Source organism: Plectropomus leopardus, chromosome 24 (genome assembly GCF_026936395.1).
Source record: "Plectropomus leopardus strain MGB_pleo_1.0 chromosome 24, ASM2693639v1, whole genome shotgun sequence".
NCBI classification, from domain to species: Eukaryota; Metazoa; Chordata; class Actinopteri; order Perciformes; family Serranidae; genus Plectropomus; species Plectropomus leopardus.
The window spans coordinates 14211322-14228884 of NC_142199.1; the positions used below are offsets into that span (position 1 = coordinate 14211322).

General features: G+C 37.5%; 1 protein-coding gene across 1 annotated transcript; it reads left to right on the forward strand.

Annotated features, from left to right (window-relative positions):
- Positions 1–7179: 7179 nt before the first annotated feature.
- Positions 7180–12620, forward strand: en1b (engrailed homeobox 1b). The gene is made up of 2 exons (XM_088074658.1): positions 7180–8034; positions 11876–12620. The coding sequence occupies exons 1-2, from the start codon at positions 7491–7493 to the stop codon at positions 12196–12198; spliced, it is 867 nt and encodes a 288-aa protein (XP_087930784.1). The 5' UTR covers positions 7180–7490; the 3' UTR covers positions 12199–12620.
- Positions 12621–17563: the final 4943 nt, after the last annotated feature.

The following is a 17563-nucleotide window of genomic DNA, read 5'->3' on the forward strand; positions in this document are numbered from 1 at the left end:
ATTAATCTTTTGTGCAGTATTTCGACATCTAACAACACTTTACATGCTTCGATATGTAACTCCAATTGCACTTCCTGGATGATATTTTATTTTCGCACCAGTTTTATGTTGTAGTTTTAAATAAATTACAATCTGCCTCAGGGAGCTTTACAACATGCACATCATCTTGCACTCTCTGTCATTAAACTCTCAAATTCAGACAAAAATTCTCTAAAAAAACCTTTAACAAGGGAAAAAAGAAAGAAAGAGCAACTTCCTTTCCTTGGAAGGACAGACATCCTGTAGATGTCGTGTGTACAGAATAGACCAACACATGAAATTACAGTATTGGCACTCAAATTATAGATAGATTTACAGCCCATGGGCCAAATTTGGCCCCCAAAAGGCTGCCAAGTGGCCCCTCAACCATTTACTAATTTGCAATAAAAATAAAGTGATTCAAACTGGGAATTGTTTTTGTACTTTTCGTATACATAAGGTGCCAGAGTGCATAAAACAGCATCAAAACAGAGCTTGTTTATCAAAAAGTGCCACTGGAGAATCCCCCAGCCCCTGACAGAAGTCCAGGTAAGCCCCTAATGTCCTAAAACCCCACAAACATCCTCAAATCCTAGAAATGTCCGTCAATCCTACAAACATCCTTAAATGCTAAAAATGTCCTTAAAATCTGAGAAATGCCCTAAAATCTTAGAAATGTCCCAAAATCAAAGACGCATGTTAAATCCTACAAAATTCCCTAAAATTCTAGAAAGGTCGTAAAATCCGAGAAACGTCCTTAAATCCTGTATGGGGCTGCTGCAGGCGGCCCCTGGCCCCATGTCATTTAGCAAAACAAGTTGAGTATCCCTGCTGTACACATGTGACGACAAAAATATCAACTATCATCAAGCTGTGGTTAGAGGAACATTGAGGGGATCACCTAAATCAATCGGCTTTACGCTCAGAGGACCAGAAACTGAACTGAAATGGTTTGACAGTTTATTCAACAGTTAGAGTCCAATAGTTGACTGACAGACCCACACTGCCGTCCCCGATCATGCTGCTAAAAACACATCAGCTCCATCTGTGCTTTATCGCACCACCACGAAGCAGGATGGGTAATTGTGTTAACACAAGCCCGGCAAAGTGTCGGCATCGATTCAATATGCCAATTACTGAATGGGCCTCATTTATCATCACGTTAAGCTTTCGCAAACTTCTCAGCAAGATGTAATAAGACTGAGGAGCAATCTGTCGCCCTCTCCTCATTAGGACTCTAAAGAGATCCCCCGAAGCTTAATTATTTATCTGCATTAATATCCCTTCAATTATTAATGATAGGTGAGAGTGTGTGCGCGTGTGTGTGTGTGTGTGCGTGTGTGTGTGTGTGTGTGTGTGTGTGTGAGGGCCAAAGATCAGCCCTCCTTTACCTCAACCTACCTCCTGATTAATGGATGAGGGAGAGGAGCCCTTCATGTATTATTACTGCAGAGAGCCTGGACCTTAAGAGAGAGAGAGAGAGACAGAGAGAGACAGAGAGACAGAGACAGAGAGACAAGAGACAGAGACAGAGAGAGAGAGAGAGAGGAAACTCTGTGAATGATAATCATCGTTTAGTATGCAAACATGTCCCAGTCTGTACATTCCTCGCATTTCAATCCTACGGCAGACAATGACGGTCTCACTGTTGAAAATTCATCCTTGTTTGTGACGTCTCTTTAACATTTGTCTCGCATCACCGCAGATCTGCTTAAATGTGACACTTGTGCCGTAAAGTTGTGAAATGTCAAACGATTAAAAAGTGGAAACCGGCAGAGTCATCCAGCATTCTGAGGCCACTTTTCAGCACAGATTTGCATTAGCAGTTTTTAACGGGACAATCGGTAAATCACGTTCTCGTGTTTATCTTTCAGTCTGCTGTTTACGACCAGTTTTACAACCTCGCTGCTGGAGTTTAGACATTTCAGACAGGCTGAGATATTTGGCTTTATAGCTCTGACATTTTAAAAACAAACACAAGTTGTTTTTTGGTCTTTTTCAATATAAAAATGTCTGTGTTTTTGCCTTTTTTAGTTTTATGGAGGCAGAGTAATATTTTTCAGTAAGCCCATTCATTCTGTTTCCGTGTCACACAGACCCAGCGATTAATGCTTCTTATGTTGCTTTAAAACCTGTCTGTGTTTCTCCTTCATTGTGATGAAATGTTAGAGCAGTTTTTTTGAGCTGTGTTACGCTGACATCTAGTGGACATACAGAGTATCATAGGAAATAATTTGTTTAAATATTTACCTTCTCTTTTTTGTATTTATTTTTATATTTACCTTCTCTTTTTTTTTAGAATTGTTCCTTCTTTCTTTAATATATATTTACCTTCTGGTTGTTTCGTATTTATTTTGATTAATATTTACTTTCTATTTTTTGTATTTATTTTTATATTTACCACTTATTTATTTTTTTTGCATTTGTTGTGATATTTACTTTCTATTTTTGAATTTATTTGGATATTTGCCCTCTATTTACTTTGCATTTATTTATTTACTTTTATTTTAATTATTTTTTAAATATATTTATTGTTTACCTTATATTTGTTTTTGCATTTATTCAGATATTTTCCTTCTATTTGCATTTTATAATTTTCAATTTTCTCTATTTCTTACACTGTTTTACCTTACTTTTAATCACCCTATGCACCATACGCATCATCTTACTGCACGCCACTGACTATCTTAGCCTTATGCACAATCTTCATAAGGCTAAACTAAAACTAAATCAGTATATATAAAGCTTAGTCACTTATGGAAAAATGCATATATCATTGTACCTTTCTTTAGAAATGTGTCGCAAAATAAAATGTTTATAATGTATTTGAATTCTTTGTATAAAAAGCAGCGCAAAGAAATCTACTCTCATCTACTTAACTCTACTTTTAATATTTTAAATGATATGGTTTTAATAATAAGTTAAACAGCATTTCAAAAGCATCATTTCTAAATCTTAATCACTTGGGTGATTTATCGTGTTTTAATCCTTTTTTCCTTTTTCAAATTGTGTTTGTAAATGTTGTTCTTTTATCAGCTTAGTTAAAGCACTACACAATATATCATGTAACACAAACTTCCCTCACCTTGCTTTGCCAAAATGGAATTTAATTATTTATTATTTAAATAATTTAATTTTTTTTTAAATCTAATCTAATCTTCTCACCCTTTTTTGCAGTAGCTCTCTCTGAGGGTAAGAAAAATATATCTTTAAATGAACAGACCTGTTATTATTCTGGATGTGTTGTGTCTGCACATGCCACTTACACATTTCAGCCACTAGATGTCTCTAAAGTCTTATTATTTACTACTGACATTTTGGGTTTCCACATGTGGATACTTGAGCCCAGAAGCCAAGAGCCTCCAACAAATACACTTCTGTAAAATACACATTCAAGTGTTGATTTCCGCTCAGATTTCTGTTATTGGGTTTTACTAAAAGAGCTTATTTAATTAGATATTATCTCATTTGCATGACAAAACAAAAATATTTCTGAGAACTTGTAAATACTATATTATAAGTATTCAACTGGGCAAGTTTAATGGTGATATCCGTTCGTAAAAAGGTCTTATTTTTGGTCTAAAAGTGTATGAAAATGTTCAATAAACACATTTAAAGGGCATTTTCCACAACTTTCTACTTTCACACTGATCTGTATTCTCAGGGGTTTTACAAAGGGGGTTGTTCATATATCATACAAAGCCTGATTTAGATAACATTTTATAAACATGGAAAATACTCATTTATGTATTTATTTATTGGGCTTTATACAATATTTCCTGATGTATGGCGATATTTAAAAAAATGAAAAATTCAGATTAATGTTCAAATGTATGGAAACTTGTAAATATCTGAATAGACAAGCTAATGCATTGTTTGCATATTCAAACATAACATTTCAGAAAACCTGTAATACAAAAAATAGTTATCTCAATATAGGTAATCATCTGGAAAAGTTTTACGGTGATATCTATTAGCTGAAAGTTTTCAGACCTCTGCTCAGTACACTTACTTCATTCTCTACTTTAGTAAACTCTAACTGAAAACAGAATAAGCATGTGCAGAACATCACACATCACTCTCTGCTCTAACAGGAACAATCTTCCTCCAATAGGTGGCAGCACACGCATGCAGCTGCAGCACTTTGACACAGAATCCATGCAAAGCTTCACAACTTCTCACACTGTCACACCTTATTTTGCCAAAACTGAAACATCAAATATTTAGAATCAATCTAGCAAAACGAAGAGGATTTTTCCAGCACAGACAGACCACATTTACCTGAAGAAAAACAACATAAAGCACTCTTTGAGTGAGCCAATATGTTAATAATGTTTTGTGGATAAAAAAAAAAACTATAAAAGTTGTGCAGGCAATCATATTGTTAATTAGAAATGCAGCCTTTCTAATCATTTATCCTTGCATATTTGAATGGCAAAAAATTGATTGAAAATATTTTCTTTTGCACAGTCAAGAAGAAGCTGTTGATTCGGGTTTAATGTGTTAAACAGGGTTTCCACTCAAATAAGACCTCGCTATTGAGTGCAACAAAAAAAAGTATTTTTATTTGTGCACATGGCACTAGTTCTCAATGTTAAATCAAACTCTGTGCTTTTTTTTTCTTTATGAAAAAATTGTGAACTTAAAAACAAATTTATTCCCTATTTTAGAAACAGCAAAGCAAATACTCTTATTTGAGGGTAAATAGTAATACAGTGCGGCAGTTAAAATAATTAAAGACGAAATCGAGAGCAAAACCTGAGTTGGGGAAAAAGAGGAATGCAGTGTGGTTATTGGTCAAGATAGTTTTCCGTTATTGTTTCATTCAATCCTTCACACAGGAAGAAACTAATCAAGTGAATAAAAAACATGATTTTCTTTTTTTTTTTACTATAGAAGCAGCTCGGTGCAGACACGCTGTCATGCCTTTACTTCAGACAGCTTCTCAACAAGAGCCTCATCATAGAGCGCGCGCGCGCGTGTGTGTGCGTGCGTGTGTGTGTGTGTGTGTGTGTGTGTGTGTGTGTGTGTGTGTGTGTGTGTGTGTGTGTCTGTGTGTAACCTGCCGCTGAAAGAAGCAGTATATAGGCTACTCAATAAAGCGCGGGGCTGGCGATCCGTCAGTGCATTTATCATCCTATTACGGCGACAAATCCGGCTCCCAATACATGAAAGGTAAAATGAATTACCAACGTTAAGCCGTCAATAAAGTCATTTCTGTAAATGGTGTCTCCGAGGGCCCCCGCTATTATTCAACAAGCTTTATCAGCACCTTGGAAATTACGTGGCTTGTAGCGCGGCCCCTGCTTCACTTTGATTAAGGGCCCTGCCAGGGACCGGTGACAGCGCTTTTGACTCGGGTTTTATTCAGCCCCGCTCCCCGTGATGAACACCGGGCTGATCGGGCGGAATGAAGACTAATTAAAAGCTATAAATTATCTCTCGCAGCCCTCTCAAGCAGCCTCTCTTTGCGGCTCCAGATAAGAGCAGACTGAGTGCTCATTTACCCACAATGGCGCTGCGGCTAAACAGCATATTGATACTGTCCTAATTGGAATTTAATTAAGTAGCCATGGCGCACTCCGGCCTGCTGTATGCGGGATAAAGATTTCACTGTTAAACATCAACACGTCCCCACTTTCACGCTCTTGCTATTATGATTATTAATATTATTATTATTATTTCAAATCGCCAATTAGAGCCTGGTGGCAATTTTATTCTTATTCTGGAGATTTTTTTTTTTTTACAAAACCACTGTGTATTATCAGGGCACCTTTCTGCTTTTCTTATGCCTCACTGTGTCTCTGGAAACTTCATAATTCACTGTTAGATTTTTCGTATTAATAGTGGAGATTGTTTTGCAGGTTACCCAAAATTCAGGATGTTTAAATCAAAAAATATGGCGAAAATGTGTCACACATGAGCTACAATAAAAGGCCGATAAGAATAAGAGAAAATGCCCCTGAAAACAGACCTTTTTGGAGATGTTTTGCTTTTCTAATTACTGATATTTGTAACTACATAGGATAATGTTTTTCTTTCTTTCTTTTTTTTCCTCTACAATATTTTGAGAATACTTCAGGTTATTTAACTGTCATTTCTATGTGGCAGGTCGACACTAAATAAGCACTGAAAATGACAAAATAAAGATTTTTTAAAAAGACATTTAGCTTTACTAAGTACTTGTATCCATGTAGGGCACATATTTCTTTTTTTCTCTAAAATATTTAATATTTTATGTGAGTTAAGTGCCTTGTCTGAAAAGGCTAGTATATAACACTAAATAAGCACAGAAAATGATAAAATATATTTCTTAAGAGACATTAAGCTTCACTAATTCTTATATTTGTAACCACAAGGAAAAATAAATATTTATTTTTCTCTAAAATATTTTGGAAATATTCCAGACTATAGTTAATGGTCAACAACACAACACTAAGCAAGCACTGAAATTGTGAAATAAACGTTTTTAGATATGTTTAGCTTTATTAATTACTGATATTTGTAACAGGGATTTTTTCCCTTGTAAAATATTTTGGAAATATTTCAGGCGTGTTAACTGTCATGTCTGTGAAGGCCAGAAAATGACAAAATAGCACATTTTAACTGCTTATATGCAACTATATATAGGGCACGTTTTTTTTTTCCCTAAAATATTTTGGGAATATTTTAAGATATAGTTAAGTGTCTATTATTTAAAGAAAGTCAATAACATAAGGTTAGACAAAGTCAAAGCTATACGTCAAAGCACATGGAGCCTGCAGGTGGTAAACTACGTAAACTTATATCAAATTTAAATTCTCATAAAGTCATTTTAATTATATATATATTTGTATAAATTTACCTCCATTTGCATGTATGTTATCAATAGTCCTTAAAAAACCTAATTGTGTTCTTAAAATGTGCATTTAAATAGAAAACCGGACTTTTGTCGCCCTGTGTTGTGTTTACAATGGTGGCTGCCCCGCTGTTGTTTTTGTTTTGCTGCGTACATGTGTGCGCACGTGCGACGCCTCACCCAAATCGATCGAACTACGCGCGGGCTGTGTGTGTGCGCGCGCTCGTTCGCAGCGCCTCCCGAGCCCTAATTGGACGTCGTCAATTGTGACAGCGAACATCTCCGCATCTGATTGGTCCGCTGCACGTGTGTACGCGCACACGTGCTTCCGGCTGGGTGTAAGACAGAGAAAAAAACACTCGCGGGGAGATAACGGTTTTAGGAGAGTTTAGGAGGACACAGATATTATGCAGCACCGGAGCGAGGCAGGGACACTGGTTATAACGTGGAGCTGTCCGCTATGTGAGGGCTTTTAGGAGATGAGTCCGCTGTAGGTGATATTAAAAATTAACACAGGTGTTTTTATTCTCGCGCAGAGGTTTGTTTTTACATGCTGTCCGTGTAAATTGGATACAGAAGGGGGGCGGGAGCGCGAGCAACAAGTGGCGTGGAGAGGCCGAAATTCTCACCAGCTATGGAAGAGCAGAAGGAGCCCAACGGCAGCCGGGACTCCACCGAGGAGGAGAGCATGTCCCTGTCGCCGAACCTGCCATCCCCTCCCATGATTTTACCCCACCAGGCGGCCCAGCAGGCCCACAGAACCACCAACTTTTTCATAGACAACATCCTGCGGCCGGACTTCGGCTGCAGGAAGGAGCCGAGCTACCGCGACCGGACGCCGGGCAGAGAGAACGTGAACCCGCTGGGAGCGAGGCCGCCGCTGCCGCCGCACACCGGCAGCCTCTGCCTGGACTCCAACTGCAGCAGCGACAGCACCTCCTCGTCGCCCTCCTCCGCCTCGTCGTCTTCCACGTCCTCATCGCCGTCTTCCAAGCAGAACTCGTCGAAACAGGGCGAGGCGGCGAGCAACGGGACCGGCAGATACGCAGACAGCCCCTCGGCTATTATGGTTATGAGCGGCGGCAATGGAGGATCTCCGCCGTTAACGAAGGAGAGCCAGCCGATGTTGTGGCCCGCTTGGGTTTACTGTACGCGGTACTCGGACCGGCCCTCATCTGGTAAGGCGCTAGTAGTCCCCAAAATGATACCGCCTGGGGTGTTTGAATGCTGGGCTGTCTTCTGCGTCTTTTTCCAAAATACTAAACTCCAAAACTTAAAGTCATTCTTATGAGAAACAACTTGAAGTTTGCATATCAATATTATTATTTTGCAATAGTGTGGCTGTAACACAGCCAATCAAAACCGAGGGTTTCTTTTCTTTAATAAAAGCCATGTTGAAATAGGCTATTTAGCATAATTTATACCGAATAAAAACGATTATGAATATGAAAATACCCGGTGTACAAAGAAAGCATAACTACATAATCAATTAATTCCCCTTTTTTTCCTCACACACAAGTGCCAAAAAAAGAAATACGAGTAAATGCCACAGAAAATGACAAAATAGACATTTTTAAAGACGTTTAGCTTGACTAATCACTCCTATGTGTAACAACAGAGGGCATGTTTTTCTTTTTTTCTGTAAAATATTTTTCAGGCTGTCATGTTTGTGTAGGCCAGTCAACAATGCAACGCTAAACGAGCACGAAAAATATCAAAATCGACCTTTTAGTAAACATTTGGTTTTACTAAATAGCTATGTTAGGGCATTTTAGTACATTTTGCTCTCTCTAAAATATTTTGGGAATATTTTAGGCTATAACTCGCATCTCTGTGCAGGTCAAGATATAACGCTGCAGGAGCACTGAAAATGACGAAATTAAACTTTTTTTTTTGTGGAGACGTTTAGCTTTACGTTTTAGGCCTCCTGATATTTGTAAAAAAAAAAACAGGGCGCGTTTTTCATTTTTCTTTCTACAACATATTTTGGGAATATTTAAGTTAACTGTCAAATAAAAATCATTATGGATATGAACATACCTGTTGTACGAATGAGGTATAAGGTCACTGAACAAAATAGCTTAGGGTTTATTTATTTATTATTATTCACATTTTGTAGCTCATCATCACGCACACGCAGATGAAAACATAAAAACGCATAATGGGATGTAATATCTCACATTTGTTACAGTGCATTCATTATTATCCTGCACAAAGTCATCTTTTAAAAAAACGGCATAATTTTCAATACAGTTCAATGTGTAATTCATTACATTATGCTTAAAGGTTTTCCCCCCAAATAAATGTAATAATAGGCCTCCATATTTTGTGCAAATTAGTTTGTTTTCGTTGTGTGAGAACAATTATACTTCCTCTTTGATCTTTCTTTCCTTGTCAGCATGTTCACAAAAATACAGCCTGTTAAAAAGTGATAATTACGGATTATATCCTGCTCGGTTTGTTTGTTTGCATTACATTCTATGTGTCATATTTTAGTTTAGCAGTATGCCAATAAAAAATATCAGTCTAACAGACGAAATATTAAACTTTAATTCGATTACACGAGTATTATGTAGATATGGCTTTTAAAATAGCAGATCTTCACTTTCACCAAACTATTGATTATAATATCAGAATATTCTACCCCCCATTTTACCCGAATAAATTATCTTAGACGAGATTTAATTTTCAAATGCAGGGTGTTTTTTTTAGGACTGGTGTTGATATTAAGCTATTAAATAAAAGGGATGGTCCAGTGATATAATAATAATTTGATATAATTCAATCAAAACAATTGTGCATATGGCTATATAACAAAATATCAGTTACTTCCTATCATGTAGCTTTTTTCAGTTGATTCTGGTACAGAGAAGGCAATCAGTGTCTGGAAGGCTCAAAATGATGCACCAGCTTGTAATCTACAGCTAATTCAAGTGTTTAAAAATAGAAAATTATCTCTGAATTCGAGGCTTTTCCTTTTTGCATAATATTTACTAACCTCGCTGTTTTAAATGAGTTATGAGGGATAACAGATGCATTGTGTTTTGATATTTTTGTTGTTGTTGTGTAAATCATTCTCCAGCAGTTTGAGACATCCTTCCTGGCCATGATGCTTTTAATGTGGCTGCACTTTTCACGGTCATGATAGTGTTAAAGTGACCAGCGATGAAGGTCAAAGGGCCTCCCGTTACTTTTTTACTTGATTATATTGTTTGGCTTTTCTGGGCCTGTACGCGTTATCGTTGAATATATTAGGGGTTATATTACTCTATTTTTAAGTGTTTGGCGGTTATTAGCTATTATTATTGTTGTATTCCAGTCATGGCATGCATAACTGCAGCGTCTTAAAATCACTATCATCCATACATGTTATGACAGCGCGAGCTCTCATGCAAATCCCGCGTTAAGCTGTGCTCACGTCACTTTTTTTTTTGCTTTATTCCATGCATGCATTTCGGCCTGATTTGTCACAAAGTCAGCACAGCGCTGCAGCCACGAGCTCACGTTGCATGCTTATGATGAAGTAATGTTCCTGGGTGGAGATGGAATATGAGTGTTTAGTAGTGAAAACGGCGATGATGCGGACCTGTGATGTCTGCGGCGGGACTCTTGTCAAAATATTGCATTTGAACCGTGGCAGCGGGTTGCTGCTTGTTTTGGCGAGGGGGCCAGTCAGATGTCACGGGCCTGAATTAGACTTTACACAAAGGCCTGACTGGATCTGATGTACCACTTTCACACACCAAAACCTCCAAACATAGCCTATTTATTCCAACCATCAGACCAGCTTGTCTTTTATGCGTCTCAGAATTGTTCAGCAATTTTCTCCAACATCTCCCCACACAGCAAACTTTTATTAATTATACAGCCTTATGGATGCACTGTAAAATCTGACAAGTCGATCTTAATTAAAATAATCGAGGAAACCAACAGCCTTGAAAAATGTTATTAAACATAACTATCAATGTTTATGTTTACTTAATACCTCATTGTTACGTTAATTTAAAATTGTGTTGTATTAACTTAGTTTTATGAAGCTGTTGCAACTTAAAAATGAAAAGTGAAATTACCTTGTTCTTTCGGTGTTAGAACCTTCAGTAAACCAAGTTATTTTCACTTAACTTGATCATCACAAAGAGGATTTTGCCAGTGATGAAATTCAGAGATCTGCAAGTTCTGTTTTGTTAACACGTTTAATAAAATACAAATATGATTGACTTTTTTTGCTACCAGCAGAATTTATATATATATATATATATATATATATATATATATATATATATATATATATATATATATATATAGCACAGTAAACTCTGTTTACTGAATTTGCTGAAACTAAGAAGATTGATTGAATTAAACTTGTCATTTTTAAGTTGCTGAGCTAATATGAATATCTCCTGTGCAATAATGTAGTGGGACACTGGTGTCTAGTTAATAAGCAGGCGTTTTTTGGCTTTGCAACTTCAATGCAACCGTAAACACTGTTGGGCCTAACTCTGTGGCGGAAGAAAAAGGTAATATAAGCTATTATAATATGTTTTAGTATTAAAGATGAAAAATAATGACTAAAGTGTGTGCATTTCTGTTTCTATTGATCTATTGTTGCTATTTACACACTACCAATCCACTAACCTGCAGACAGGAGTGTGTTTAGGATATTTAGTCGTGTTTTTGAGTAGTTTTGTGTTTTTAATGCTGAATCCTGGTTCCGGGGCGATGCGCCATGTGTGATGTAAACCCAATTGAATGCACATATTATAGTGAAAATGAAATAATGAAAAAATCGCGAGGAGAGAGTGGAGAGCATTCAGGGCACGAGAGATTTACGCACGGAGCAAATCATCCATTATCAGGACACTTTGGTGACCTACATTTGATCATATTGAGCAGATAACAGCGCGATCATCACTCATCAGACAGACGCCTAGTCGATACGTGCGCCCTCGTGTGTAACATTATTCTCGCGGTCCCGGCAGTAGAATAAATATTTTATTCCCATTGTTGTTTCCACACCAGGCCCAAGGACACGGAAACTGAAAAAGAAGAAGAGCAGCACCAAGGAGGACAAGCGGCCCAGGACAGCGTTCACGGCCGAGCAGCTGCAGAGACTGAAAACCGAGTTCCAGGCCAACCGGTACATAACGGAGCAGCGGAGACAGTCCCTGGCCCAGGAACTCAACCTGAACGAGTCCCAAATTAAAATCTGGTTCCAGAATAAGAGGGCCAAGATTAAAAAGGCCACCGGGTACAAGAACGGCCTGGCCCTGCAGCTCATGGCTCAAGGACTGTACAACCACTCGACTACCACGGTGCAGGAGGACAAGGAGGACAGTGAATAGGACAAGAAGTGGCCCGGACATTTCCCTGCAGAGGGCCTGACTCTTTTTGGCTTTTGGAAATAATAAAAAAAAAAAGGACTGGAAAGTGTGGGAGACGCTATTTAAAAAAAAACACAGATTTCTGTTTAACAGTATATGGACATAATTATATAAATGAACGATCGTTATTAAAGTTTATATAGCCAAACAGTTATCATGTTGTATACAGTATATTTAATTTCACCTCTCATCCGGATCTTTTCTGTCATTGTTTTTTTTTTTTTTTTTTTTTTAGGATGTCTAATTGGCTCTTTAGGTTTTTGTGGCCCCCCTCCTCTTGTCCCCAAACACATTTTCCTTCCACACATCAGTCCGCAGACTCAGAACAAGCCAAAGATTTTAATATGTTCACATGTAGTCTGAAATAAAGAAAGAGAACGGTAGATTTATGGACTACAATTTTTTCTTTCATTCATTCGATTACACCGAGAAGAAAAAAAGCGTTGTTTTTGGTGATTTAAAAAAGTTAAAATTCAATATAAAATTCAAACTGATTTCTATGATACTTTTTTTTCCATATTTTCCTATATTTTAAAATCTGAGGAGTTTACTTAAATAGGCAACCGGTTGAATTGAAAAATGTAAGTAAATATAATATAAGTCTTATTTCATGTTTACTTTATATCTAACTGTAAAGGATTAGTTCTATTTACTTAATTATGTGAAGTTGTTGCAACTTACCAATGACAAGTTTAAATCAATCTTTTAAATCAAGTTTTAGCAACTTCCGTAAACCAAGTTTACTGTGCTATATATCTATATTCTGCTGGTGCAAACTCGTCAATCATATTTGTTTTTTCTTAAACATGTTAAGAAAACAGAACTCGCAGTTCTCATAAATTCATCACTGGTAAAATCCTCTTTGTAACGATCAAGTTAAGTCAGACAAACTTGGTTTACTGAAGTTGTTGACACTTAGAAAGAACAAGGTTACATTTTTAAGTTGCAACAACTTAAAAAAACACGTAAACACAGCTGAATTTTAAGTAAACGTAACAATCACATATTACAAAAACATAAATTACAATCAATAGTTGCATTTACTTTCCTATATCAAGCAATTTAAGATTACTCTCAACAAGATCAACTTGTCAAATTCTGCAGTAAAATCCCCCAATTGAAATGTATACAGAGAAAAATTTTAAAGATGAGTTGTATTTTTTTTTTTTACATTATTAGGTATATTAGCCTATTATTAGGCCTATTAGCCTATTATTAGGCCTATGTTGTCACTTCGACCACACAACTAACCTCCCAGAATGCCCAAAACATACAGTTCACGCAGCAGATTTAATGATTTAATGGAGCAGCCTGTAATTAATAACATGCTTTTTAATTATTTCTAACTATATGGTTATATGAATAATCTGATTATTATTATTTTGATATTTGAGAGAGGGAATGGGGCAGAGACAGAAATACTTAAATATAGGGCACACACACACACACACACACACACACACACACACACACACACACACACACAGGGTTCATGTTTCACTATATCCAGAGCCTGCTTGTTTCTACATAATGGATAACATTTCACCTATTAATCTATTCAGGGCGTTTACAAGATTGAACATCTCTGGTAAACTTTCCCTCTCACAGACTCTTAAATGAAATGAATACGTTTACTGAAGGAGGAAGCTGTCAGTGGGCTTCTGGGTCTTTCTGCGTTGGGGAGAAACATGGGATACATGTGGCCTGTTTGGCCTGACGTGACCTCAGGTTCAGGTTTGATAGAGCCTGGCGGTGAACTCTGTGACACGGCATGTGTGTTTGGGAGTGTGTGTGTGTGTGTGTGTTTAGGAGTGTGTGTGTGTGTGTGTGTGTGTGCTCCAAGGTCAGCGAGAGCAGACAAAGTGAAGGGTCTCTGTCTGATGATGTGAAAGCTGTACTGTGTAACTGTTATTGATTATTTCAAGCTTTATTCTATATTATTTTATTTTATTTCTTTTTATTTTATTTAAGGATGCTGGAGGAGAACAGATACAAAAACTCACTTAGGGGGCCTAATTTTAATTTTACTGTTGTGAAAAAAACATCCCTTTTATTCCTTGGGATCTCCAGCAATGTGGTTAATGAGATATTGTTTTATAAGTGGCAGAGTCATGTAAATAAGAATAGAAAAAAATGAATAATTCGTTTTTAAGTAAAATATGATAAACAACTTGTACATTCTAGTAACAACAACAATCAAAATGTGTAATTAGGTTTATTTTATAATTTATTTTATTTTTATTTTATTATTTTTTCACATTCTTAGTTTTTTCCCTCCCTTTCTGCCTTTCTTGTATCTACCAGGGGTGTATTTTTCATTTGCCCTCGTTTTCACTTACATAATCCACTTCAGCTCTGTTTACACTAATTGTAACCAATATATAATTCACACCATGTGTGCAATCCTGCAATTTTTATGCAAATATGAAGTCCCAGCCCATCCCACTGTTGCAAAAATATGCTCCTAACAAGTCTTTTTTTTTTATCAAATGAAGCATAAACTTTTTTTTAAACGGCCTGTGAGGTCAAGATTTATTTTTACATCATTTTGTATCACTGCCGAATTATTTGCCATTATAGTATAATGTGATTTTTCCTAACATATACGAATACGCTCGAGGAGCGATCTCACCTTAACGTTATTGTTAATTTGATGAAAAAAGGGAACGATTTAAGACGCACGTGTCGCACGCACATCCCGGGGCAACCTCTTTAACACGCGCCCCTGCGCTCCAAACCAGCCTCGCGCTCTGACGTGATTTATATGGTTTCCGTTTGTTCCGTCGCTTATATACAACTGATCACGGATCGGATTATTTAATTAAGAGCTAACAAGCCTGCAGAGGTCTGCAGCGGAGGAGTTCACGGCCTCCGCGTTTCAGGCTTTTTAATTATTTCAAGTGCTGCTGCGTTTGTGTTCAGCTCTGCCTATAGAGCAGAGATTTAATAAGCGCACTGCATAGCGTGATAATAATTGATTTCAATAAGGACGACCAGGGATTCGCTGTTAGTTTATAGGCAGGTTATTTCACATTTAATTAACGCTTCATCTTTTTAAAAATGCTTTATTTATTTTTTTATGAAAGACTATGCGTGCAACCATCAGCAGACAATACGGCGCGTGTTAATGAGTGCAACGTTGAAGTGTATTGAATTAAATCATAAAAACAGTTCATCTTCTTGATCATAAACAATTTCAACAACAGTAAAGAGGCAAGCTCTGGTGCAGATATAATGCCCCATAAAGGCTTCCCTGCAGCATCTCTGCAGCAGTGGGGGTTAAAAATAATTTATTGTCACTGAAATTTATGAATGAATATTCATAGGACCTGTATGTTTATTAAGCCACAGAGAGCAATACACTAGTTTTAATAGTGATAGTAACTTAATTTTGACCTTAACATTAATTACGTGAGCTACTTGGACTTAAATATTTTTGTAATGCTAAAATTGTTTGAGTTAGTAAAGCTAAATTATTTAATGCAATCTGTTTTCTCAAACTGTCTCATGAGATTTTTCAGTGAATTTTGTTATGCCCTGAAAAAAAACCCCACACACTCATTTAACCATAAAAAGTATTTTCTCCTACTTTAAAGTAATTAATATGCATCTTCTTGCCTTCATGATTAAATAAGTGGTTGTCGTTATGTTTGGAAACACACGCAGGCCTAATGTGTTTCTGAATCCAGTCTTTCTGGCCATCTGGCCTGCATGTGTGAACAGAGGTGAAGAGGCTGCCTGGCTCTTCACGGTCAGCTAACCCTACAGCTCTAATATTCTAATGACACTTTCATTCCCTGCTGTGAATGCGGAAGAGGATCCTATGACAATGTATTTAAAATTCATACAATTATGAAACAGCGAGAGGATTTCTCTCTCTCCCCCTCCCTCCCCTCCCACCTTGTCATTTAGGAAGCCGAGGGTTTATCTGTAAAACAAAGAAAAGCCAGGGATCGTTTGCATAGTTAGCATAGTCTGCCTCGCAGGCACAATATGGATTTAATTTATATGCAAATGAAAGCAATAAAAGGAGAATACACACTGGAAATCTCTGGCTGTTTAAAAGGGGAGAGAGTGGGATTCAGAGCAGGTAGCACGCATGCACGACGAAAACCGAGCTTTATCAGCCCCAACCAAGAACAATGTTATATAACATCATCCACAAACTGCAGCAAAGACTGCATCAGTGTTTGCACTGCTGCAAGCCAGGGAGACTGAAACAAGACTTTTCTTATTCGGGAAGTTGCATTCATGAGGTGCCAAATGCAACAGCAGCAAACAAACACACACACACACACACACACACACACACACACACACACACACACACACACACACACACACACACACAAAGCTCAGAAAATATGATGCATTTTAACTGGTTACAGGCCAATACAATACACATCAGGGATACTCAACTCACTTTTGCAGAATGACAGGAGGCCAGGGATTATGGGACGTTTACTGGATTTTAGGACATTTCTTGGACTTAAGCATGTTTTTAGGATTTTAGGACATTTGTAAGACGTTTCTGGGACTTTTGGCCTTTAGGGCATTTCTTTGTTTTAATGCTATTTCTGGGATTTTAGTACATTTCTAGGATTTTAGGGTGTTTCCAGAATTTTAGGGCATTTCTCAATATTTAGGACGTTTCTAGGATTTTAGAACGGCAGGGCTTAGCTAGGACCTCTGTCAGGGGGTGCGGGGAGGAGGCCAGATTTATTTGAGTATCACTGATATACATAATAATCTACATTTTTAAAGGGTCAGTCTGTGGGAAAAAAAGTATTCTATTTTTTTCTCCAGCTGTAACATTATACATATACAGGAGCACAGTACACAAACTGGGGTCCCATTCAGAAACATGCAGGCTAACCACCTGTCATTCAGACAAAAGCAGGGGTGACCTCACCAGTCCGTGCAAACTAAGCGTTCAGAGTGTTTATTTTGCGTCATGCTCACTGCTGGAAAATATATGTCAACACAGAGGTTTAAAGCATTTCGGGGGAAAAACAATCACAGCTACAGAGACTAAGATATGCACCCATGCAGAAACTACAAGCATGTGCAAAAAGGCAGAAAAGAGACCTTGTTCTTACACACACACACACACACACACACACACACACACATTTAAAAGAGCTCTTTAGATCACTATGCTGTGACGCTTGTGGTGCTAAGTAGAGAAGTTTAGAGTAATTCCTTCCCAGCTGCTGCCTCCATAATGGGAGGAGACAGGAGGGGAGGGGGACAAAGAGAGAAGTCCTTCATGTCTCTTCAACTTTTTTTTCCAACTGAAAATGCCCAGTTGGTCCCACGTCAGAAT

Coding starts and splice junctions, on each gene's coding strand:
- en1b (XM_088074658.1), top strand. CDS start 7,491: ATGGAAGAGCAGAAGGAGCCCAACGGCAGCCGGGACTCCACCGAGGAG. Junction 8,035..11,875: donor CTCGGACCGGCCCTCATCTG/GTAAGGCGCTAG, acceptor TTTCCACACCAG/GCCCAAGGACACGGAAACTG.